This window comes from Durio zibethinus, chromosome 18 (genome assembly GCF_047325235.1).
Source record: "Durio zibethinus cultivar Kanyao isolate XHJ-2024 chromosome 18, ASM4732523v1, whole genome shotgun sequence".
NCBI lineage: Eukaryota > Viridiplantae > Streptophyta > Magnoliopsida > Malvales > Malvaceae > Durio > Durio zibethinus.
In genome coordinates, this window is record NC_143179.1 from 238,644 (window position 1) to 265,979 (window position 27,336).

The window sequence follows — 27,336 nt, forward strand, 5'->3', positions numbered from 1 at the left end:
GTACTTGATCCTTGCTTCTTTTGTAAAGGATATCCATGTCCAGGAAAAAGCTCATAGCCAATCTTCGGATGACCCTTTTATCATTTTCTGTTGCATGAACTGGATATTGCTGATCCTTGACATACTGTAAGATGTCATAATACCAGGGTTTTCCATCTTCTTGCCCCTCTACATTAGAACAATACACTGGTATATCCTTAACATCTAACTTTATGGGCTGAATGTCAATGTCCTCATTAATTCGAATCATTGCAGCCAGAGTAGCCAATGCATCAGCAATCACATTTTCTTCTCGAGGTAAGTGATCGAACTGGACATCTTCAAATTGTTTCATCAACTCTAGAATATACTTATGATATGAAACGAGTTTTGAGTCTCTCGTCTCCCATTCTCCTTTCAACTGGTATATAACTAGAGCTGAGTCTCCAAACACTTTCAGTGCTTTCACTCTTCTTTCTATAGCAGCTTGCAGGCCCATAACACATGCCTCATACTCAGCGATGTTATTTGTGCAATTAAAATTTAACCTCGCTGTTACAGGGTAGTACTGTTCTTCTGGAGAAATCAAAATTACCCCAATTCCATGCCCCAAGGCATTGACAGCTCCATCAAAATACATTCTCCAACATTTTTCTCCTTGCTCCCTTTCTTCCAGTTGAGAAATAGTCATCAAGTCTTTATCAGGAAATTCTAGCTTCATCGGCTCATACTCTTCAGTAGCACGATCTGCAAGAAATTCTGCTATAGCACCCCCTTTTATTGCTTTTTGGCTCACGTATATAATGTCGTATTCCGAGAGCATTACTTGCCATCTAGCGATTCTCCCAGACAAAGAAGGCTTCTCGAAGATGTACTTAATGGGATCCAATTTCGCTATGAGCCATGTAGTGTGATAGAGCATGTACTGTCTAAGTCTTTTGGTAGTCCACGCTAATGCACAACACATTTTCTCCAATGAAGAATACTTGGATTCGTATTCAGTGAACTTTTTACTCAGATAATAAATAGCTCTCTCCTTTCGGCTAGCCTCATTTTGCTGTCCCAGCACACATCCCATTGAATTTTCACATACAGTTAGGTACAAAATTAAAGGTTTTCCTGAAACAGGTGGCACCAATACTGGAGGGTTCGATAAATATTGCTTGATTTTATCGAATGCCTTTTGACATTCTTCATTCCACTTTCCAGGATTAGCTTTAAGGAGAAGCTTAAAGATGGGATCACATTTGTAGGTAAGCTGAGAGATGAATCGAGAAATGTAGTTCAATCTACCCAAAAAACCTCGAACTTCTTTTAGTGTGCTAGGAGGTGACAAATTTTGGATGGCTCGTATCTTGTCGGGATCGACTTCAATTCCTCTTTCATTGACTACGAAGCCTAGCAACTTCCCTGACTTTACCCCAAAGGTGCACTTGGTTGGGTTTAATTTTAGCTGAAATTTTCTCAACCTCTCAAATAACTTTCTGAGGCTGGTGACATGATCTCCATCCCCACAAGACTTTGCAATCATATCATCTACATACACTTCGATCTCTTTGTGCATCATGTCATGGAAGAGTGTTACCATGGCCCTTTGATATGTTGCCCCAGCATTCTTTAACCCAAAAGGCATGACTTTGTAGCAGAAAGTTCCCCACATGGTCACAAAAGTAGTCTTTTCCATATCATCTGCAGCCATCTTTATCTGATTATACCCCGAGAAACCATCCATAAAGGAGAAAATCGAATGCTTAGCCGTGTTATCTACTAGTGTGTCAATATGAGGCAAAGGAAAGTTATCCTTTGGGCTAGCCTTATTCAAGTCCCGATAGTCCACACACATTCGTACTTTTCCATCTTTTTTAGGAACTGGAACTATATTGGCTACCCATTCTGGGTACTTAGCCACTTGTAGAAAACCTGCATCAAATTGTTTCTTCACCTCCTCTTTAATCTTTAGTAGCATTTCGGGCTTCATTCGTCTCAGTTTCTATTGAACTGGCTTACATTCTGGCCTTAGAGGCAATCTGTGCTCCACTATCTCTGTGCTCAGCCCTGGCATATCCTGATAAGACCAAGCGAATATATCTACAAATTCTCAGAGTAGGTCTGTCAGTCGTTGCCTATCTTCAGATGAAAGTGAAGTGCCCATTCTGACCTCTTTCCTATTTTTTACATCTCCCAGATTCACTAAGTCTACTAACTCTTGATGGGGCTCAATCGGCTTATTTTCTTGTTCAATCATCCTCATTAGGTCCGGAGGCATAACATATTCTTCAGAATTCTCTTCATTATCAAATTCATCAGTGTTAATTGAATTCTCAAAGCTAACCTCTTGATTGTTATCATGATTATCCTCATGTTCATTTAAAGACCTGCAATTGAATGAAATGGGATATGTTGGCAAGATGTGCTTGGGAAGATGGAAATAATGAAAACACAATAAGAAATGAATGAAAATGCATACTTCCTAACTTTATTAAAAATAATAAATGATGAATGGCCCGAACAAAAAGATCATCCCAATGCTTTGGGCAATAGCTATTGGGATGCTACAATTACATTGCATCTAAATCAAAAGTCGAAGGCATCTTGATAGCACTCCAATTGTTCAGCTCATAATCTGATGGACAGAGACGAACCCACTTTTCTTGATTTACCCTCACCTCATCTTCAACAGCATTAATGGCTAACTGGGCAAAATCATCTTCCACACTTTTTTTAGCATCTGGGTTCATGAATCCTCCAGGTCTGAAGGTTTCATACAAGTGTGGGATGAACATCAGTCTTGGTGTCTTTCTTGATGGCCTCCTTTTGACTTCCCACTCTGCCATCTCATAGCCTAAGCCTGCCCTATCGCTATTGTCTGCTATTGTTGGAGGTTCTTTAATTCCCTGTAAATTTTTGCCTAGCCCTAGTCCTGGACACCAGCCTTTATTGATGACTTGGCTCACCACTATATTTGAAAAAAGCTGACTTTGGAATCCTTCACCTACAGTATTGACCAATTCAAAAGATCGATAGGAGCATTCCAATGCTTCTTCAGCAGCCTCTACATATGGAGTGTTCAATGGTTGAGTCACCAGCATGTCTTCCTCCCCAACTACTACTACCAATTGACCTTCTACATTGAACTTGATCTTTTGATGTAAAGTAGAGGGCACAGCTCCTGCCATGTGAATCCATGGTCTTTCTAATAAACAGCTGTAGGAAGGAGAGATGTCCATCACTTGAAATTTTACATTGAAGGTGCATGGCCCAATTTGTAAGGGCATCTCAATATCTCCCAGGACTTTTTTTCTGGTCCCATCAAAGGCTCTCACAATCATCTGACTATCTCGCATATGAGAATAGTCGATGGGTAGCCTTGCCAAAGTTGACATAGGCATGACATTGATGGCAGAACCATTATCGATAAGGACTTTAGCTATGATATGGCTCTAGCACTTTACTGTGATATGCAAGGCCTTAGCATTTCTCTTTCCCTCCAAAGAAATCTCATCATCACTGAATGAAATGTGATTTGGCATGACTAAGTTTCCAGCCAAGTGATTCATATATTCAACAGACACGTTATGTGCCACGTATGCCTGATTCAACACTTTCAGCAAGGCATTCCGATGTGGCTCTGAGTTCAGCAACAGTGATAACAATGAGATTCGAGCTGGCATTTTATTCAACTGTTCCACAACTGAATATTCGCTATGTTTTACCAGCTTCAAGAATTCACAAACCTCCCTTTCTGATACTGGCTTTGGCTGATCTTCTTCAGGCTTTATCTCTGGATTATTTCGTCTTTCTCCTTCTTTAGCCTTCTCCCTTCTAGCCTTCTCTAGCATTTCTGGGGTGTAACATCTCCCACTTCGAGTAATGCCTCCTACACCAGTAATATTGGAAGCATCAGCTTTGGAGACCTCTTCTTTTTGCCCCTGCACTACAGTGTCACATCCATATCTCCAGGGCACAGCTTTATCATCTTTGTATGGAAAAGGAGTCGGGACTTTAAAAGTTACCGGCCTAGGGAGGAGCTTGTCTATGACTGATTTTGGTTTGTTTCCACACCGAATTGTCACTGGTTTGGGAAACAACTTTTCAGGCCTATCAGTCATGCACACCTCAGCATTCTTCAAGCTTTCTTTTTCTTCGTAGACCTCCATCTGATGTGAATTCAAAAGTTTTTGCACCTCTCGGTGAAACTGTTTACAGGTCTCAATGGAGTGGCCTCTTGCCCCACTATGATACTTACAACTAGTACCAGCTATATATGCTCCATGATAGCTGTGTGGACTTACTAGTTGTATCATGTCTGCTTTTCGTAAGACATCAAACAATTGATCGAGAGGTGTCTTAATATCTACCACTTCTTTCTTCACATGGCGCTCATGCTCTTCACCTATAACATTCACATTATGATTTGGCAAAGGATTGCCACTAACATTTGGTGCAGTCATCCCTCCAGTGTCAAAGCAGATCATCCCATCCTTGATCAACCGTTGCACTTTATATTTCAGAGTAGTGCAATTTTCGGTGGAGTGACCAGCAATCCCATAATGGTAGTCACAGTGGGCAGTGGGATCATACCACTTGGGGTAAGGTGGCTTGAGGGGTTCCAATTTACTTGGAGCAATCAAATGATTGTTGTAGAGCTCCTTGTATAATTTCGTATAGGTCATGGGAATAGGGTCAAAAATAGGTCTTTCGCGAGTGGTTCGTTGCTCCCGCGAGCCACCAGCAGGGTTAGTTGGGCGAATTTATGGTTTTGGGGTAGGTTGAATGTTAGAACTGTACATGGTGTTTTGGGGTCTATGAGAGGTTTGATAGGTTTGGGGGTATGGTGGTTGGTATGGGTGAAAAGAAGTGTTATTTACAGTGGGGTGATAGGGTAGATATTCTGGTGGGGGGTAGGGTGAATAACCCCTAAGTTGCTGTCTATCAAAGCTCACAGCCTGAGCTTCAGTTTCTTTTTTCTTCGGGATTCTTTTGCCAGATGCTTCATTCCCTTCTAGCTTGCCATTCTTGATGGCGCTCTCAATGATTTCTCCCGAAATTACCATATCGGCAAAATTTTTTGTTGCATTCCCTATCATCTTTTCATAATATGGAGGTTTTAAAGTGCTAACAAATAGCACTGTAGTTTCTTTCTCGGTCAGAGGAGGCTGTACTTGAGAAGCAATATCTCTCCACCTCTGGGCATACTCTTTAAAAGATTCGTTTGCCTTTTTCTCCAGATTCTGCAAAGACAAACGATCTGGGACCAAATCGATGATATGTCGGTATTGACTGATAAAGTCATGTGCCATATCGCTCCACGAGCGAATGCGAGTCCTGTCCAGCTGAACATACCATCTGGCCGCAGAGCCAGTAAGACTGTCTTGGAAAACATGCATCAAGAGTTTCTCATCCTGTGCATGAGCTGCCATCTTCCTGCAATACATGGTGATGTGGGTTTTGGGGCACTTTGTACCGTCATATTTTTCAAATTTTGGTGCTTTGAACTTATGGGGGATAACCACATCAGGAACTAAGCAGAGCCCAGCGGCATCTACTGACCCATAGAAGCTAAATCCTTCCACAGCCCTTAGCCTTTGTTCTAGCATGTTAATCTTGGAACTTTCTTCAGCCTCTACTCTCATCTTTTCCTTCTCCTTCTCTTTTAAATCATCTAGATTAGGAATTGGTTCTACTGCCTTTTCAGTGAAGACAGGATTTATATAGCTGTTATACTGCCCGGAGTTGAAAGTCGATGGCATTCCAGGATATGTTGGATATGCGAAGTGTTGTGGTGGGACCTCTTGAGCAGACTGAGCTTGAGGTGGGCTAAAACTTGGAGGGTACAGGGGGTCAGCTATTTCTTGTAATAGGAGAATTTGCTGGCTTGTACTTTCTTCAACTCCTTTTCTTTTGTTCATGTTATTAAGAGCCTCCAGAATCTTGCTTAGCTCACCCTCAATCTTCTCCTGGGCTTTCTCTATCTTTTCAAATCTTTGGGAATTTTCCTGCTCCATTTGCCTTACTCTGAACCTTGTGTTGAATCGATGGGTTGGATTTTCGCTAGACGGAGCTATCCTGGAACCTTGAGTACCATATCTTAGAATCAGTAAATTAGCATGATCATCACATGGTTATTTTGTAAGTGTAATCAATGAGAATGCAATGAATGAGAATGTAATGAATGAGAAATGCATGTATGCAAAGAACATTTGCCTCAAAACGGTATTCAACTAAAAAATTTCATTTATTCCAAAAAACTTTGGTCTACATTAAGTTTATCATCCTAGCATTATAGCCATAAAATTGTTTGATCTGTTCATACTGAGCTTTGGCTTCTTCTATGAAGTTCAAGAGACGCTGTCCATGTTCTCCTACTGGGGCTACCACTTGTCTTAATGCCTCTGCCTCTTCCACCATCTCTCTTGCCTTACGCACCCCTTTATGGATTTAGGCTGTTAAGTGCTCAATGTATTTCTGCCTCCCTAGGTTCTCTCTTTTACCACACCAGACTTGGTATGATAATTCTCTATGTTCTCTAACCAATGCAGCAATGTGGTCTCCTTGTTCATCCAACCTTTGACTTAGCCCGCTCAAATAACTGTTTAGCATGTTAATTTCTGCCTGTGCTTCAGTACTTTCTTCTTCCAATTTGGCATACTCTTGCTTCAGTCTTGTGTTTTCCTCAGTCAGCTCGACAATGGTTATCCCTTTGGCCCTTTCTCTCACACATAGCCTCTTATGCTCCTGGTGTAACCTTGCTAGATCTTCAGTAGCTGCATCACGTTCTCTAGCAATCTTATGAACTTTAACTTCATAATTTTCAGCTCTACCTTTCCACTGGGCTTTTTCTTCTTGAAGTTCTTGAATCTCTTTCTTTAACTTGATCTTTTCAAATTCAAATTCTTTTGTTGCCAGCTCTAACTCTGATGGTATCTCTTCAAGCTTTTCTTCTGTCGGTGGTTGAGAGACTTCATAAGTGAATACCATTTCCTGTCTTCTCTTTGTTCTCCAAACCAAGTAACCTGGAGTGACTTTTTCAGTGAATGGTCCAGGACTCACTCTTTGGGGATTTTTCCATGCTTTGATCATCCCATTCATCCTCTGAAATGCTTTAGGCTCACTATAAGAGAAATCTAACTGATGAAGCCCATAAGTCATAGGAATAAACTGTTCTCCCCCCAATTGTCTCCTCACTAAGAGCGGTGCATAATTCGTCACTCCCCATAAACCTAGAAGTGGAACCACTGTATTATCTCCACATTGATATAACATAGGCTCTCGATTCATCCATGGGGCTAACCATCTCACCCTGGCACCTTCCAACTTTTGCAAGAAAGTTATCCATTCTTGTTTAGACTTCTGCTTTGACCACCCACTTTCACAGAACTCTTTGATCGGAAAGCGATTACGGACATAAATCTTCGAGAAAGCCCTATTTCCTTGTTCAAAATGGCTTTTCATCCACACGTACAATAGCTGTATGCATCCTATGAAGCGCCCTCCATTCCGACGACAATAACTCAAAGATCTGATAGTCTCTGCTAATATTACCGTTGAAGGATTACAGCCATTGATCACACTCTCAAAGAAATCAACCACTGCTATCTCAATATGTCTCAAAACCTTTGGAAAGATTACCAGTCCGTATATAGCCAAGGCAAATATGTCTAACCCTCGTTCTTCATTGATGTGTTGCATCAGAAACTCATGAAAGAACTTCCAAGGTAGGCAAACCTGTTCTTGTTTCTTCTTTGTATGAGAATCCACAACTTCCTTGTCTATCCCCATGAGTTGAGCCAGACTTTTACGAAATCCTGACTTATGTTTTTTGACATATATCTTATCAGGAGTCTTTAGATGCAAACCCAATAAGACCGAATATTCTTCTATGGTGGGAGTCATATCAGCTTCGTTAAAGATAAAATACCTGTATGCAGGATCCCAGAATTGTGTTGCAGCTCTAATTACTTGATCATCAACAGCCACTGCTAGAAGGTGTGCTATATGCCCATGCTTCTGACAAAACTGCCCTTGTCTTGACAGACTCATCTTTTTTCAGATGTCAACCAAATCTTCTAAATTGTTCTGTTTGAGGAGGACATATGTTTCTTGAGACAGAGTAGACTCATACCCAATTGGCAAGCAATCTCCCATCTTCAATTGAGTCTTTTCTGATAGGGCCCTTACTTCATTAGGTGTCCCACAGGGTGCTAATACTGATGAAGAGCAAACTAGGTGTTCATTGGTGTCCATGAAAAAAATTTGTTGAAGACCGTTTTTCAAGCAAATGTTCTTTTATGCAACCTTATGATATGCGTATGAACCAATGCAAAAGAAATAAGAAAAAGGTTAGTATACCCAGAAAAAGAACAAATAACTAAGTAATTTTACACATCACACATCACACAAAATAAAAGGGATGAATCCTATACTTTTGGTCAATTCTAAAAAGGAAGAGTGATAGCTCTATCTATAGGTTAGGCATTCTTAAGGTTCACTATATGTGGTTTTAGGGTCAAAGTCTAAAGGTCCTCAAATTGTTCCTTACATCCTTGTCCATCACAGACTAGTAAGGCACCCTAATCCTCACCCATTACAGGCTACAAGCGGAAAAGGTTCAATTTGAGTGGGAGTATTTCGCTAGCCACTGCGGAGGTATTAGACCTCACGAAAGCAATAGGTACTTTACTCCCTCCTAGAGGGACGGAGCTCGGGTGTAGAGCTTATGTTATGCACATGCACATGAATGACATAATTAACAAGATAAATAAATAGGAATGAATAATAACACATATATACAAAAATGGTTCAATTTTATTAGGCTTTTGGATAACACAAATTATTTGCTGGCCTGACTCTCAAAGTCCCCAGCGGAGTCGCCAAGCTGTCATAACGTCTAGATCCGGGGATCTATCGCTAGACATTGACTTTTAAGGAGTCGCCACCAATCTTTTTTATCTAGGTGCGATTGGCCACCTAAAGAATCTGTCCTTTTAGGGAACACCTAAGTTTAAGGGCCCCTAAAAGAATAGGTTCAGGTCTACTAACCAGAACAGGGTTCGGGAGTTCGATTACGTGTGAGGAAGGTTATAGCACCCTCACAACGCCCATCAAAAGATGGTACCAGCTTGAATTTGTGTTATCCAAAAGCCTTAAAATTTTACCAAGTAATTAATTATTGGAAACTTTTCTCAATTGACTCTAATACTTTTAGCAGAAAATTGAGAAAATTCCCTCACCTCAAGAGTATGCAAGAAAAACTACTGTTTCACTTACAGAGGCTCCGTCGTCGGATTATTTAAAGAAAAAAACAAAATCAAAATTAAGATAGAAAGGAAGGAAAAAATGATTTTTTTTTAGGGAAAATTGATACTTTCAACTTTTCCCCAAAAATATTTTTTGAAAATTTCGATTTTCAAAGAAAATTGATACTTTCAACTTTTCCTCAAAAACCCCTTTTTTGAAAATTTATTTCTAAGGAAAATTGATACTTTCAACTTTTCCCCAAAAATATTTTTTTTTTGAAATTTTGATTTTCAAGGAAAATTGATACTTTCAACTTTTCCCCAAAAATACTTTTTTTTTTTGGAAATTTATTTTTCTTTTAAGGAAAATTGATACTTTCAACTTTTCCCTAAAAATATTTTTTTTTGGAAATTTATTTCTAAGGAAAATTGATACTTTCAATTTTTCCCTAAAAATATATTTTGGAAATTTATTCTTAAGGAAAATTGATACTTTCAACTTTCCCCTAAAAATAATTTTTTTTGAAATTTTTTTCTGAGGAAAATTGATACTTTCAACTTTTCCCCAAAAATATTTTTTGGAAATTTATTTCTAAGGAAAATTGATACTTTCAACTTTTCCCTAAAAATATATTTTTTTAGAATTTTTTTTATTTTTATTTAAAGAAAATAAAATAATAAAAAATAAATAAAAAGAATATTACATAAACCTAATCTAATAAATAAAAAATAAAAAATAAAATAAACAAATAAACAAAGAAATAAAAAAAATTCAAAAAAAAAACCTGGAGCGGCTCGGCTCGGCTCGGCTCAAGGAAGAGAAAACGGCTCGGGGGAGCGGCTTGGCGACTTGGCTCGGCTCGGCTCGGCTCGGAGTGGGCTGGCACGCGCGGGTCAGAAAGCGGGTCGACGCCCGAGTCGGGTCGGGCTATGACAAAACGCGCGGATCCTCTGATTAACTTAAAGCCAAAACGACATTGTTTTGGGAGGGTATAAAAGGCAATCCCCTTCATTTTTTCGGCAGAACGCTTCTCCCTCTCTCTCTCTTCTTCTTTTTTTCTCTCCCTTCTCTCTAGAAAATGAAGAACACCGATGCCGGATTCTGGGAAAGTCGTCGAAATCTGGAAATTTCATCGGAATTTGGCCGAAAGTCGGTCGGTTTCTGGGAATATTCGTCGGTTTCTGGGATTCCTCGCCGGAAACTGGGCAGGTGGCCGGAAACTTCAAATTTGGCCGGAATTGTCACCGAAAAATTCAAACTTGGCCGGAAAAATTAACCGGAATCTGGAATTTCCAGAAATTCCCAAAAAAAAAAATTCGAAAAATTCCCAAAAAATTCCCGATGATTCCTAGAACTCTCTTAAACCTTTTCTTAGCCTTCTACACTCTTCTATTCGCCTTTTCCCCTCAAATCAGTAGCTCAGGCTCACTGTTTTCTGTGTGTGTTTCTCTGTTCCAGGGGGATCCCTTTTATAAGGGTTGATCAGGAGTTCCTGATCAATCCCAATTCCTCCTTGGATGGGAATTCAGTCTTTAAATCCAACTGGACTCTTCTGATTGAATTCTCCTCCAGAGTGGGATTCTTCAACTTTGAATCTTAGCCATCCAGAATTAAAATCAAAATAAATAAAAAAATACTAGATAATCAAAAGATATGATAGTATAAAAATAAAAAAAATAATATCAGATAATTCGGAAAAAAAAATCAGATAAAATTAACAGATAATAAAAAAAAATAACATAAGATAAACCCAAAAATATATTACAAAAAAAAATGATAATAATAATAATAAATATATAACTATATACATACAATACATATAAATCTAATCTAAATAAAAATAAATACACAAAGATATACATAATAATAATAATAATGAAATACATAAAATACAAAAAAAGAAAAAGAAAAAAAAAAAAAACAGGATTGAAATAGGCCTTACCCATTTGGGTCTTACCCATTTGGGTAAAACCCAATTGATCTGGGCCCGAACCCAATTGGGTGTCTACAATAAATCTGACATTTATGATATTTTCGAGCATAATCGATGCAATTTTTTTTCATTATCAATCAATAATATCCAACTCGCTTGACCTGTCTCGTCATCATATGTTAATTTGCATGTACCTCATATACACCATTGTGCACTTCAACAATTCTTTTGGTTTCAGATATATTTACACAACGAAGTAGCATTTTGTCTTTTTCTCTATTGTACAAAGTTTCCTCATCTAGAAAGAATAAAAAAAGAAAAAAGAAAAAAGAAAAAGTAAATAAAAAAGCCAATCAACGGCTGACGCGTGATGTCTTAAGGGATGAGCATTGTTCATCCGTACATTAATAAAATTAATGGTATGAATTCCTTCAAACAGGATAAGATATATATATATATATATATATTCTGATTAATACATAAAACATTTACTTCAAGTTGTTTAAATAATTTGTAGTAAAGCTACATATAAAGTTTTTTTAGTACAAAGGGGACCAAAATGCACAAGAGAAGGGGATATGCAAGTTGCTGAGGATGGAACATGATATATATAGTTTTAAATTACTTTTTTTTCCTGGAATTTCTTCGTTAAGTTGTCTTTATAAAAACCGTCGATTTTTTTTTTGAAAGAAATTTGAAATTTGAAATTAAATTAGCTACACTTTTATATTTGTAATGGTTTGTAGGGTAAGTATTTTATAAAACCCTTTAATTAATAAATCATGTATATATACCAACAAATTTCAATGGACATTCAAAACAATACATGAATTAATTTGCTTCAATCATACTGTAAACAAGGAAAAGCCAAAAAGTTCAGCTTCTCGCAGCCTGAAAGGCCCAAAAGGATAATTGACCAAGTTTGCGAATCCCAATAATCGGAGCATCAATCTTTCTCAATACTATAAAAAAGCTTTAACCAATCTCAAATCTTTCCAAGGATTTGGATGATAAAGGTGGATTACCTTTTTTCCCAAGAATATTTTAAGCCTTCACTACCTGAAAGGAACATTGATTATAGGTTTATGGGAATAGGATATTGACAATTTTCATTCTTTAAGAACTCTACCACAAACCGCCTTTTAGATTAATTAATTATTACATGGTCAATAGCCAGCTTTGAATAATCATTTCTTTGGAATTATACATATTGATTTAGGCTCCATTCTAAGGACTACTACCACCTTACAATTTCCTAATGTTTAACAAAATGTAAGAGTCATGTGTAGGCATTGATTCTCCTAACGTACCACAGAAATGTTTTTCATATTTTTTGCCATAACTTTTTTTTCTTCTGTTTTATATGAATTTTTGCTAATTTTTTATTTTTTAAAGGATTTTTTTAAAATTATAATTTAAATATGAATTTATATTTGATATATTGTCAATATATGTTTTATAATCTATCAACAAATTAGATTATAGTACTTCATTAAATTTTTATATATTTGTTTTAAAAATTGATATTTATTTATTAATAAAATGATATCATTTAATTTATTAATAATATATAAAATTTATACACTAATAATACATTAAATATAAATTATAAATTTAAACAAAAATTACAAAAATTATAATTTAAACTTCAAATTTAAATTAAATGATATTTTTTTTAAAAAAAAAATTTAGATTAATCATCTGAATTAATCGAATCTAAAAAGTGGTTGTTTTTATTTCTTCTACCATCATTCCAAAATCCCATTCAATCTTTTTGGTGATTGTGATTGATGATATATTTTTTCTTGTAGCAATTAGTAGCATTCCTTTTTTTCCCAAGGAAAATGAAACCCAACAAATAGCATATGGGAATGGGAGAGTATGTAAACTTTTCTCTTTTTTTTTTTTTTTTTTTTCATTGAATGCCATATTTTGGCTGAGCGTCCATCTTTTCTCTCCCAATGTAGGAGGCTTAAGATTCTTTGTCAGTCATCTAGATGAAGAAATTCAGCAGCCCTTAGTTTGTACCTAAAGCCTTTCCCAAGCTGTCATTTGCCTTTTCTCATAAAGACATAAACCCACCCTTCTCATCCTTTTTTAGATTTAAATAATCTTTATTTTAGAGTCGCAAATATTGTTACATCTCTTCACAATAGATATGAAATCAAGTATGGAAATAAATAAATATATAAATTTATGTATGCTTGACAAATCACAAATGGGACTCTTCTCCATTATTTTCTTGGCCCCAAACAGATTTTAATTCAAGGTAAGGCAAAATGCTGATCCTGATTGGCATATCTTTGATTAGAGATATTTATTGATTGAGTAGGATTAAACTTTATTGATATGTTTAGCTTTAAATTTCGGTAGACAATTAATCCATTAAAATTCATTTAAATTTGTTACTATTTAAAATGTTAAAAAATTATTTTATATTCATATTTTACAATTAAAAATTAAATAAAAATATTTTTATTAATAAAATACTCTTCCGAGCCATGACGAACTTAAAAAGTCCTTAAAAATCTCGACTCTAATCAGATTAGGTTCGCGGGTTTGACATGCTGCCCCACCCAGACATGGGTCTAATCTTGATTCGTACAATATTTTTCCTGTGCTGCTATTTTTTTTTTCCACTAAAATTTGTCCCTTTCCTAGGTTTCCTCTCGCTATAACTGTACGTTTAACCATTGAATATATAGTAATTTCTAGTACATTTGATGATCTAACATTTTTTCCGTATGAAAATTGAATTTTAAATTGTTTTGATTCATTCATCCTAATTGTAGATATTACTGAACTTCGTTAATTACTTATAAAATTAGTTGCATATGTTTGTAATTCTAAAATGTAGAATAAGTTTATATATGGATGTGTGAAACTGAAACAACTATTATTCTTTTTGGTGGTACGTTATAGGTCCCTGCCTATGTATAGCCATTTATGTCATCTTAATTTTAATTGTTGCATTACCAAAATTAAATTAAGTAGGAAAATTTTACCAACAATAAAAAGAAATGTCGATTGGCAAAGACATAGATGTGTTAGATTGGTTAGCTTTAACTAGATAAAAAAATTGGACTCAAAATTGATATATAGAGTTATGTGGAAATTGAGTAATATATTCAAAAGTTTTGCATGCCATGTCATAGAAAGATCGATGGTGATTTCTTTTAATAAAAAGTATTAATGAAATATTTACGGACATATCTTACAACGCTTAGTAAATGCTAACAAAATAGAAGGTAGGTGAAAGAATAGTGGCATCTCAATATTGAGGATTTTTAATGAAAAAAAACACCTGTAATAGTTTTCTATGAAATTACAAATACGAAAAAAATTATAATTATAATTAATTATTAAATTTATATTAAAAAAATTATTAAACCAGCCAATATATTAAAATATAATTAAACGAAATTAATATAAAATTGAACCAAATTTATATGGGATTTGAACTTAAAACTTTAGAGTTTTAGAATCTGTTTCTTCCCACTAAACCAATGTTTTTATCGGTTCAAGTATCTTAGAAAGTAAAGAATAGACGAATAAAATATAAAAGGAGAAAAAAAAATCTTTTTTGATAATGTTATTATATAAATAAAAACAAAAGAAAATGGGATAAAAACAAAGAAGATGTATTTTTATATTTTTATCTCACTTATAATAATAATAATAATAATAATAATAATAATAATGTGAACAAAAAATTTAGTAAAACTAACATTGTGTTACCATTTCTCAGTTTGATTCAACTTTATGTTAGATTTATCCAACAATATATATGTTGGTTCATTGGTTACAATTTGTTTGTTTGACTTAATTCATTAATTTTTTATATGAGATGTAATACTTAATTATAATTGTAAATTTTTTATATTAGTAATTAACTTTAGAAAAAAAAAAAAACATGTGATTGCATGAATAATATATGTTGCATAATGTATAAAATATCTATTTGATATATCATCTTATATTTGTATATATACATTTGATATTTGAATTTCCTTTTTTTGTCATACTAGCTATGACATAAAAACTATAAAAATTGCTTTCCCTTAATTTCTTTTTGACATTTCCTTTTGCTTTTAGCAATCTATCTCATAAAAATTGCTATAGCATCCTATTTAAGCACAATAAAATTAAATACTGTGGAGGTAGAATAGCATCTTTCCTTCTATGAAAGAGGAGATTATGTAGTTTCATTTTCCATATGCAAAAAATGAGGTAAGAAGAGAGTTAGGCAAATCCTAAGGGTTTTGCAAGTGAAAAGAAATAAAGAGGGGATTGATTAATTCCACTGTTAGGGGTCTAATCAAAATCACCTAGTTGATTAATATAGTTGCATTTTTTAATTAAAGATAAAACTTTTGAATTCAAAATTTCAAATCAATGTGAAGTTAATGAGAAAAAATTACATTAATATTGAAATTAAAGATTGAACACGCACCTGTCACAATCCTCAAGCATGCAGCCAGGGAGACATTTCACGTGCATCTCAATTTCGAGCTTTGGAAGAAAAGACTGTGATGATAAACCCTGGTGGTTGTGGCCTTTAATCCACGTAATTAGCTACGCTAATTAAAATATAATTAATTAATTAAGTTAAAATCTTGCCGTAATTAAGTTTCTCATGTCAAATTTCGATGGAGTTGATATATATCGATCACAACTATATTACTAATTTTTCTCTATGCAATATATAGGTACGTGTAAAGTATATGTACTCTAAATCATAAAAAATCAAAAAAAAAAAATCTCATCTTAGATCGGTAACTTGAATTTTATATATGTAATATATACAAATATAAAATTTACAGTTATATAAACGAAAATTCTCATTGTAAATTTGTGAGATCTACGAGCTTAATTATGTCATATACAGCTCGCTGGTAGGCATGAAATTTAGTCTTAATAATTAATGTTGGATGCCAATTCAGTCTCTTGATTGAGATGGGCAATTCTGTTACCATGAAGCTACTTTGCTAATGAAATTAATCGTAGAAATTCAAAATTTATTACTATTTCATAGTACCAACTCGGCAATTAAATCTTAAACTGCCCACCAAATTTGAGCATAAAGATATTCTTTTCTTTTTTTTTTTGTCATTCCTTTGTTTCTTAGTAGAGGAGGACAAAAATCACTGCATTTACATTTTACGGTGGAGATTTCAATTTCAATGTACTTACCTTTAGTAAGAAATATTTTAAAATCTTTCACAAAAAATACTATTTATTTATTTTCGTTAATACAATGTATTATCATGGTTCTATCGATTTAGAACATTCTCACAATTATGCGTTTTACTTTTATTTCTTGTTTGGTTACATTAATTAAATTATAATTGAACATTGGATTACTACTTTTTAGCAAAAAATTTCATATTCAATTCAATTCCTTTACTCTAAGGATTCTTTTTTTTTTTTTTTTTTACATAAAAAGTCATAAATTGAGAATAAAAAAAGAAATTATAAGTATTGAGATTCAAATTTCAAGTTAACTGGATATCACCTCATAAATATAACTATACGAACCAATTGAGTAAAATTTCAAGTTATTCTCTTGCTCATATTTTGTTCTTTAAGAATCTTTTGGACTACAATGCTATATTTGATAAACCCCAGGAGGAGGAAGTAATTATTTGAGAAATTGGGCTTTGTCTTTAATATAATGAAAGCCTGCTTAAGCATGCATGCAAATGGAAGGAAGATGACAAGTTATGCTAGAACTAGAATTCTGGAAATAGATTGCAAGGAGGAAATCAGATATACAATTTGCTTGTAAGCATAAGCATGTTTCTGATAAAAAAAAATCCAAATGTCAATTAGAAAGAATAAAGTAAAGGAAATTAACCACAATGGAAAGAACAAAAACATCACCAACAATTTGGTACAAATTTTGTAGTATTATTTAAAATCATACACATATATTAAATTAACAGAAGTGGGAGGTAGAGGTTGTGGTGGCGCTGGCTATACAGTGATGGTAATGACTTCAATATTCCAAAAAAAAAAAAAAATTTGTTACAGATACAGTCCATTTCCCTGAACACCATGAAATCCTCCATTGAAGCTTTGAAATGTGGCGGCGGCTTAATCTTTCATGGCAACTGTTAAGCATTGTTAGTGGGCATTCATGATTTTTATATTTGATCAACCTGTTACTTGATCACTGTTTATTACAATATACAGAGAATCTTTGATGGTCAACCAGCTAATCTAAAATACTGTATTTTGCCTGGCCCATCAGCTATAAGGAGTCAAAATCAAACTGTTGAAAACTAGGAGGGTGAAATTGAGTTTTCAAAGCTGCATTAATCGCGATTTTGTTATCTGCAACTTATAAAAGTGCTCTTAAAAAAGTTGGTAAAGGATAAAAAAATTAATGATACAGTCCTGGAAAATTCTACTAAAAGTTATCTGAATTGAATCGATATGGACTTAAACTAGACCAAGTAATGAAATGCAAAAGGGCTGCGAATCCCAATACAAGGTATTAATTTAATTCTTAATTCATGGATCAAATCCAAAAGGCAAGAATATATAGATGTATATAAATAATAAGGTGACATTAATAAATAATCCATAAAAACACATAAACAAAAAGTGCAGCACTTATCTAATTATATATTTTTCTATCCATATGACAGTAGGCAATGACCATGACTTTGTGCCACAAAAGCCACTCCAAATACTGCTAACAGGGGTATCTGCAGCATGCAGTTAATAGTTGATGAGCTAAACTAAATGATTTTATTGTTATAATTGGATTTCAATAAGAAAGTTCCATATGTATCACAAGGATTGGTTCAATTAATAAAGAAAAAAAATTATTTTTTTGTTAATCAGTTTGATTTTTATAAAAAAAAAATCCGCAAAAATAAATTCTTCAATGTAGCAGATTGATATGGCATGAGAAAAAAAAATTAAAGCTCAGTACCGTGATTAATTATCATTCTTTAACTGTTTGGAGTAAATTTTTTCCTTTTTCAGTTTCAAGTAATAAGCAAAAATTTTCCTTTTCTAAGATTATAGGTTATAATTAATGCGATAGGGTAATATAATTAATGCGATCTTTCTCATGTTATAATCCTATCCTAAGATTATAGGTTGTATGCTGTCGAATTTTTGGTTCACAAATTGGAAAATTTTTATTAATGAACTCACTCTAACTTGGGTTTAATTCAGAGGGGAAAAACCTGGTCAGAATTTTTAAACCGTAGTGCTAATTACGCTAATGTATTCTATAATTATTGCTTGGATGATGGAAGAATAATTATAAATATAAAAGCTAATAGTACAATTAAAGGAAGAAAATAATGTGATAGCAAGAAAAAGAAGAGCTAAAGCACTTTCATAGGACCCATAGCTTGTCCCCTCATTAGCACCGTTGATGTGATCTTCATTTTCCTCTATTCTGCAATTTTTTTTGTCTATTTTCTTCCACCCTTTCTTCCCAAGATTCTTTCTTTCTTCTCTGTCTGGGAAGGAAAAAAAAAAAAAACAACCTTGATGAAACAATGATGTCAATCAACAAAGGAAAAGAAATAGCAGAAGGGTCTTCAAGATCCACAGCTGTTGCTGTTGCTGTTGCTGCTGCTGCTGATCAGCAAAATCCACCTCCGTTAAGCCGGTACGAGTCACAGAAAAGAAGGGATTGGAACACTTTTGGTCAGTACTTGAGGAACCAAAGGCCACCAGTTGGTCTTTCTCAGTGCAACTCCAATCATGTGCTTGATTTCCTTCGTTACCTTGATCAATTCGGCAAGACAAAGGTGCACTTACAAGGTTGCGTGTTCTTCGGGCAACCTGAGCCACCAGGGCCTTGTACATGCCCTCTTAGACAAGCTTGGGGTAGCCTTGATGCTCTCATCGGCCGACTTCGAGCTGCTTATGAAGAGAATGGTGGGTTGCCTGAGACCAACCCTTTTGCAAGTGGTGCTATTCGTATTTCTCTTCGTGAAGTGAGGGATTCCCAAGCGAAAGCTCGGGGAATTCCTTATAAGAAGAAAAAGAAGAAGAGAAATCCATTGAAGTCTAATGAAGATGGCTCAAGCTTCCCTATTCAGCAATCTTGATTTCTCTATGGCTTTCCCTTATACCTTATAAAAGTGGTAATAATCAGTTTTTTTATTTTCCCTTCAGCAAAGTCATAGCTTAGCAGTTAAGATCTGGTACTGATAGCATAATAAAACTCTTTGCCTTCATGGGAATAAAATACAAGAAATAATTGAACTTTACTGTAATCAATAGATTAAATATTGAAATGAAAGAATAAATTTTTTTTAATGACTAAAGCCTGTATACAATATTGACATATTTAGGCCACACATCTTTTCCTTTGATAATAAACCCTAGAGGCAAAGGCGTTCCAAACCCTAATTTGGATAGTAGTTTTCTTTAAGAAAGACAAGACATACTAACAGTACTTAGTAACTTTACCTTAATTTCAATAACAAACATTAATTGCTATGATGATAATCAAAATCTCCTACTTCCTCCCTCCCCTCATTTTCTTAATTTTTTTTTCTCACATGCAAAAATCTCAATAGTTTTAATGGTTTCCAAATTTCATATTAATTCCCATTTTCAAGCTTCCTTTTTTTTTTTTTTTTCTTTTTCTCTAGTGAATACAAGCTCTTTTAGGATTCTGCACTATCTTGTGCCCTCCATGAATGGCCATAACACTTTAGATATAATATATATATATATAAACATATATATATTTATGTCCTTTTCATAATCTTAAGAAAAATTCATGATTGAAGATCTCATGACAGTAGGATAAACCCAAATGCTTATTCATTGTCTTTGTTTTTTGGGTGCTAATAACATAAGCTATCACTAAGATTTCCTGTACTCCATAATATATTAAATTTGTTGGTCTTTATAGATTTATTATTAATGCCTTTTTATATTTTAATTTAACTTGCCATTATATGAATGTCCTTTTCTTTGGCAACAATAATTCTATATGCAACTGACCTTTGTTTTGCTTGAATTCAGATTTTCTTTTGTCTGCATTAGAAAAGTGGTAATTGTTTCCCCTATTATATTAACCCACAAATGCTTTGCAGCTAATATTAGCGTACGTCAAGCAATATGACCACAAAAAAAAAATTAAAAAAGCTCCGCTAAAGCTTCACAATTATGCCATCTTTGAAGTGAAATTGCCTCCAAAACAAATTTCACCACCATAAATATATATATATATATATATATATATATCCTTTCAAATTAAAACCCAAACTTCAAGCTTATTAATCTCATGATTAATCCCTTTCACTTCATTTGTCTGATTTCAGGCCCTAAAATAAAATCCCAAGAGTTTGATCGGTTTGCTATTGCTACTACATCAGGTCAAAGCTCCATCTTTACTCGAAATTGCAATCATTTCCTTCTTGGATCAAGAAATTGGATAATTTTATATATAGCTAGATCAGCACTGTGTTTATTGTTTTAAATGAGAATCAAAGCGGGAAATGGGGCAAGATATATAGATATATAAACTGGAGTTGAAGAGGGTAAGCTGCTTTTTTTCTTCTTGTTTTATATTTCCTTTTCCATTTCAAGTCAGTTAATCAGCATTTTGTCAAATGCAGTCCAAGTTTGTCCCTTGAACGTTCTCCAGGTACATGTATATTGATGCAAATGACTATTATAATATTGTACTTTCCAAAATTTTGATTATGGTTTTGCTAGAAAAGTAGCATGTTATGTTACTACCATGGGATCTTCTTCAACATTTAGAACTAGGAGGATAGTACCTTAGATTGTTACATGGAAAATGATTGATTGGTTGGCTATCTAGGACATACCATATATTGAATAATCAACTCTACATTTCTAAAAGGAACAAAAAAGTATAAATTTTTGTATGTTCAAATATCCATGAACATAAAATATCTGTGTGTTTGTAACTCCATAATTACAAAAGACGATTTTTTAAAAAATTTTTTAGTATTACAATTATATTTATATTCCTTCAGGCATGTTACATCAATTGTGTTTTAAATATTAGGACTAAACTAATGGAAGTAAAAAAACAAAAAAAGATTATTTGAGACCTTTTTCTTAATCTTTTTCATATTTCATAGTTCCCAGTGGTATCCTATCCCCCACTTATATAATATCTTGTCCCACATCTTCATAGATGTTCTTTGATTTACAGTACAGCATTGGATTCCTCTTCAAGGTTAATAAATAATTACATAAGCTAGTAATTACTGTAATTTAATCTTCCCTCTAGCTTCCACTCAAAGGTCAAGTTCTCGTTCCACCATTTTTTATATTTGCATTGCAACCCATCTATTTCAATATCCCCTAAGCTTTTGATTATCCGGGATAACTCTTATCATTTGCAATTCTTTGTTTCCACTGAAAAATGGCCCATTCTTCTTGTATTTTAAACAAAAAACCTTATCCCTAGGCTTACTTAATATTTATATATATATATATATATATATTCTTTTACTTATATCCCTCTTTAGTGGGCTTCAGTTTCACATATAATTACTGCAGTACAATTAATCAATTATAATTCAATGTTGTATAAGATCTACAAAAAACTTATGTAAAGCCCACGCTTTTAAGTAATGGACTCCTACATAATTTTTTGTTGTGATTAGCTAGTTGCAAAATTATAATAAAGAGAATTGTTGGTGAAATACTCTATCTTTAGCAAGGTAAGGTCCAAGGTTGGAATCCTCCCCCTACTTGGAATTTCTCATGTATATGAAAAAACCATGCAGCTTCAACCACCCATCTAAAATTTTCTTATATTGTTACTGTTTTTATCATTTGGCCACTTAATCTTGCTCATATTGCCATACAGATTTTAGAGCCATATGTACTATATGCATTTGCTCTTATTTTTCTATCCAAAGGAACAAATTAAATTCTATATCTGCCATTTTCTATCTTTCTGCATTCATGAAGAACATTATCTTTGCCTCTCATTTTTGTTCTTAAATCTAGGATGGTCAACATCAAAGAATTTCCTCTTCTAGTTTGTTGGAATAAAAATTTGACAGGAAGCATATATGAAACCTAGATTGAGCCCTAGATTGATAATAATATATAGTAGAACTTTTACCATTTCTTTAAATTTTATAGTATCATTGAATATTGAATCATGAGGAGTGAGTTGGGAATGTGACACAGTTGATTAAGGGCCATAATAATAATAATGGTAATGTGCATTGTACACTTTAACTAAGAAGTGAAAAAAAAAATACTAAATTAATCAGGCATATAAGTTATATATGTCAAAGACGATGAACATTTGTGTCAAATTAGTGAATCCTCTAGAAAGTATAAGAAAATTGAATTAACCACCCCAAGTCCAAATTAACATTTGAGTTGATATGATGAATATAAGCATAGAGATAGTTTAATGATTAAGATTGGTTGTTTTTTGTCCTACACAACTATATCAGAATAATTCCAAATTTATAAGTACTCACTTTAGAGTGAATTAGAGCAAACACCATGGATCCCATTTTCTTTTCTTTCAATAAAAACAAAATATTGATCATTATAAAATGCTAAGAAAAAAAATGATAACACCAAAAAGAGATAAAAAAAAAAAAAGATATAGATCTCTGAAGAGGAGATCAATGAAACTTCAGTCACTCATATAAAACTCCTTCAAAATATACATGTACCAGAATTTGGATGTCAAGGAAACTTGAAAAAGAGGGGGGGGGGGGGGGGGGGGACAATGAGAATATATTGTACAATTATCAAAGTAGGACAAGAAAAAAGGAAGGCAAGAGTAAGATTCTTGAGGTGAAAACTAAATAGAAAAAACAAATATATACAAAAGGTTGTTGAAAATTATTGACAAAGTTTAGGCTGAATTGCAATAACCTTGTACAACTTGGAAGATATTTCCTTGTAACCAGGAGAGACTGATGCCTTGAGGGGCCATGGAAACCATGGCTACTGCAAAGATGCACAAATTCCGACGTTTGAAATTGGTGAATAGCCACATTAGAGTTGTCCCATTTCCTTAGAAAACTATAGTTTAATTTCTCTTTCATTTCCTTTCTCATATGCATTTTAAGAACAATGACAACTTCAGCTTCTCTTAAACTAATTGAGTTGCTCATATTATTCTGCTTCTTTCATTTTTACTTGCATTCTAGTTGGATGCCAGAGAGCCATTGTACTTGTCCTCTTTCTTTCTATCAATCTTATATATGAGCCTAATCATTCTTCTAGACTACTTCTATGATGTTTTTTAAGACATTCTATTTCTTCTCTTGCTAGTTTCATAGCCACTCAAAATGGAATGACCCTATCAGCTTGTACTTGGAAGATGGTATAGCTGCAGTTTAGACTTTGAAAGGGATATATATCTCTTTACAGTCATTAAACTATGCCATTGCATTAAGGTAGTACATTTGTTCAATTCTTATCACCAGCAGAGAGTGGGGGCATTTCAGTTCAGCAATATGAATAAGTAGCTCTTTTCTTTTGAATTTGCTGAAGAAACATGACATGCAACATCCATAGAACATTGACAACACACTCTCAATGTGTGGCTTACACTTTTCTTCATAATTTTCTATCAAACAGGCGATTAGACATGTATCTTAAAGAATGGGGAGGGGGGGATCGTTGAAGGGATTGGGGAATTGCCTTCTGTTAATAATTTTTGAAAACTTAATGCTCCATTACGTTGAAGGAACTTGAAAAAAATACTGCCATAGCACTAAACCAAGGATCAAATCAATGGTACAAGAAGACAAAGAAATATCAGATGGAGCAGATTTTATGCTATTAATCTTCCTGCAGCATCAAAATTATTGCATAAAATGTAACTCTATCTTCTCTTTTCTTTATTAAGAGCTATAACTAAGACAGCAGTACAGTCAACTTCTTCGCTGGGAGACATTTGCTTCCAAGTCAATTCCCTCATCTCATGTTTCTTTAAGGCTCAGTTTGGTAAAAAAGAAAGAGAGAGGAAAGAAACGAAAATATTTTACTCTAATGACTTAGCTACAAAATAACACATGTTATTATGTAGTTCAAATATTAGATTAAAACTTTTTTTTTCTCTGAACTTTTTTTTCCTCCTATCGAACAGAGTCTTAATTGTTTGTATTTTTCTTGTATGCATGTTTTTTACGGGCATGTTGCATTAATTTGCAGCATTTTAGCTTGCAAGCAAATGAAAATATGTGTATAGATAGTCATAGTAGGCAAATAGGAAGAGTTAATTATAAGCAAATGAAAATATGTGTATAGATAGTCATAGTAGGCAAATAGGAAGAGTTAATTATCTCCTTTCTAAGTTCTAACTGTAGGAGAAAGAGGTTAATGACCTAATCATATATGTATAAGGGTAGTTTTTTCATGCATATTTATGGGTGAACTTTATTCACGTTACTAATGATCTGCTTGGAAGCAAGAAGACTGCATTGATAGACAAGTACGATTACTACAATTCTTGTGTAATTAATTCTTTGAAATACTCTTTAAAGTTTCATTAATGTTTTTAATATCCAAAGATTTTAGTATCAACAAAATATATTATTCAAGATAAGAAATGACTATCTTAGAATTTCAATTTAATTTAGGTAATATCATTTATGAGTGGTCAAACATAAAAATTTGGACCACATAATAGGTTTTTCTAAATTATTATTGTTAAGAAGTTTGTATATCTCTTTATAGTTTAGGATTCTATTTTAAAATATTATAACAAACAAAAAAGATATAACTTGATTAATAAGAATTTGTCTTTTTTCAAAGACTCGTATTCAGAATTTTGAGTATCCATAAGATAATCTTTATTAATAGAATCATTAAAAAATTCGTTAAAGATTTTATCCAACCACTAAAAGTTTCTTTTATCTAAAACATATTTCAATAATATACTTTTAACGCAAAACACGCTAAAAATGACGTGCATATAGAATATATTTGTAGCTAGTCTAAAGATGAAAAGACACATTTCAACTCTACTACATTGTCTTCTTCCCCAAGAAAGTTAAAGACCCAAACACCATTTCATACCAAGAAACCGAAAAACAAGCACATAAGAGCAATTCCATTACCTCTTTTTTTTCCCAAGACCCCACCTTTGTCCAAATCTTATGGCAGGTTTTGTTAAGGGTACTTAAAGTTTTAATGAGAGTTTCTTCAGTTCTGTTGATAGACAAGGGATTAAGATAGCTTGCCTCTTTGAAAATGAAAGAAGCCTATATAGGATGCTATGAGAGATTGCCCAATGTTTGTTTTTATATAATTTTTATGAAATTTACTTTGTTAGTGTGACAAATAAGAATCCATTAATATACATTGACCACTCTTAGATTAACACCTGTGATTTTCTTTACACAAGTATTTAACATATATAAATCCCGGGTTATGGAGGTGGGATTATCGAATTGAAAGGGAATAAACAAATTTTATATGCTTCTTTTCTTAATTATTTGTAAGGGGGGAAGTATGATAGAGTTAAAACAATGAATCAAAATGATCAATCAAATACTGTTTTCTTCGTATCAGGGAAGCAAAATACAAATTGAGTAGTATAAACTGCATAAAGTCGTACTCGTATCTTGCTCAGAAGAGAGTTTGTGATTGAAGTGGTACATTTCATCTATAATTCTTTTTATCATATCATGCAATTACTCAAATCACAACAAAATATCATATAGGGATCTACCACTTAAAAATGCGAGTTTTATATAATATTTTTTTAGTGGACTCCTCTATTAACATTGAGGAATACTTGCCTATTGGTTCAATAAAGCAGGGTTGATACCAAAAGTGATCATTTCAGGATTAAAAGTCTTGAACCAGGCAACAAGGCAAAGCCAGGATCTCTTTAGAAATACGAGTATTTGTCTTCTTGCTTGGCCGCCCACAATTATACTCTCTAAGCCAAAAGTCAGATATTATTAGTGTTCAAATTATCATGTTGAAAGACATCAATCAATAAATAAAAAAGTATAAGAACTGTAAGAAACTGGACTGGTAAGTAACATCAAATCGTATCACAATAAAAGCATGGTTTTTTCTTCATTTCAGAACAATTAGCATTCAGGCACTTCTTTGTACAGGTTGAAGTATTTCATATTCCCATAACCTTGCATATTCTGTTTCATTTGTTAACATCAGGAAGACATTTGAAGGGATTTATTCATTATCAAGGAGCTTTAAATCTCATGTCCCATGCTGTGATGAGTTGCTTACCTACTACTTCCCATGGTTATTCTCATCGAACTTAGTTGCATTTTAGTCCCACTGAATCCAAGATTTGGCTCCTGAAATGCAAAATGAGCTTGTAATACGCACGATAATCAATTCATTGTGTGCAGAAACTCAACAAGAAGCAACAACTCAAGTTAACCACGACAGTGTCACACATCATATGATGCATGGAAGCATTCCATCATCAAATTCTCAACAATTAGCATACCAGCAGATACTTCCTCACCCCCTTTGTGCTGCAGAAAAGATGTTTTAGAAGCCTCAACCCTTGTTATACATAAAAGATCCTGTGCTGTCTCAAGCAATCTTGTTATAAACTCCATGCCTCATATCATCATGGTGTGTTGGTAACTTTCCTTCTCTCTCGTTCCACCATTTGCCATGAATCAATCAGGCAAAAGGCAGTTTAACTTATCAAATTTCAATTAACCTATGCTTCAAATTGACTTCATTGTTTGACCCAAGTTGCTCACTAAAAACTTAAGAACAAACCTGCAGCAAGAGAGCACTCACACTCCCCGGTAGATAATGTTAGAAAAACTAAGAAAAATAATATAAAAGAATTTTGGCTTTAAGGCGTGAAGAACACTTTTTTAAAAGGCAATTATACCTTTAAGATACAGCAAAGTCTCAAACTCTCAAAAAAGAAGTAATGAAAATGGTTATACTAAAAGATTTATTTATAATGAATGAATAGATATAAATTTATATTCAGATGATTATGACCTTTTATATAATCATGACCTTTATGAATAATAATCTATTTATATTCAAATAGTTATGATCATTTTTCATATGATGATTATTTGAGTTCAAACATAATTATTTAAAATATGAATAAAATTAATACAAAAATTAATTTTATTCATCAATAATTAAATATTTCTATCCAATGTGGGATGCACAACATTCTAAACTACCAAAAATCCCCAATTGGTTTGGAATGTTGGTATTTA

General features: G+C 33.6%; 1 protein-coding gene across 1 annotated transcript; it reads left to right on the forward strand.

Annotated features, from left to right (window-relative positions):
* The first annotated feature begins 17,946 nt into the window (after positions 1–17,946).
* LOC111298856 (protein LIGHT-DEPENDENT SHORT HYPOCOTYLS 7-like) lies at positions 17,947–20,833 on the forward strand. The gene is made up of 2 exons (XM_022893560.2): positions 17,947–19,266; positions 20,458–20,833. Exon 1 carries the CDS (start codon positions 18,673–18,675, stop codon positions 19,228–19,230), a length of 558 nt encoding a protein of 185 aa, XP_022749295.2. The 5' UTR covers positions 17,947–18,672; the 3' UTR covers positions 19,231–19,266; positions 20,458–20,833.
* Positions 20,834–27,336: the final 6,503 nt, after the last annotated feature.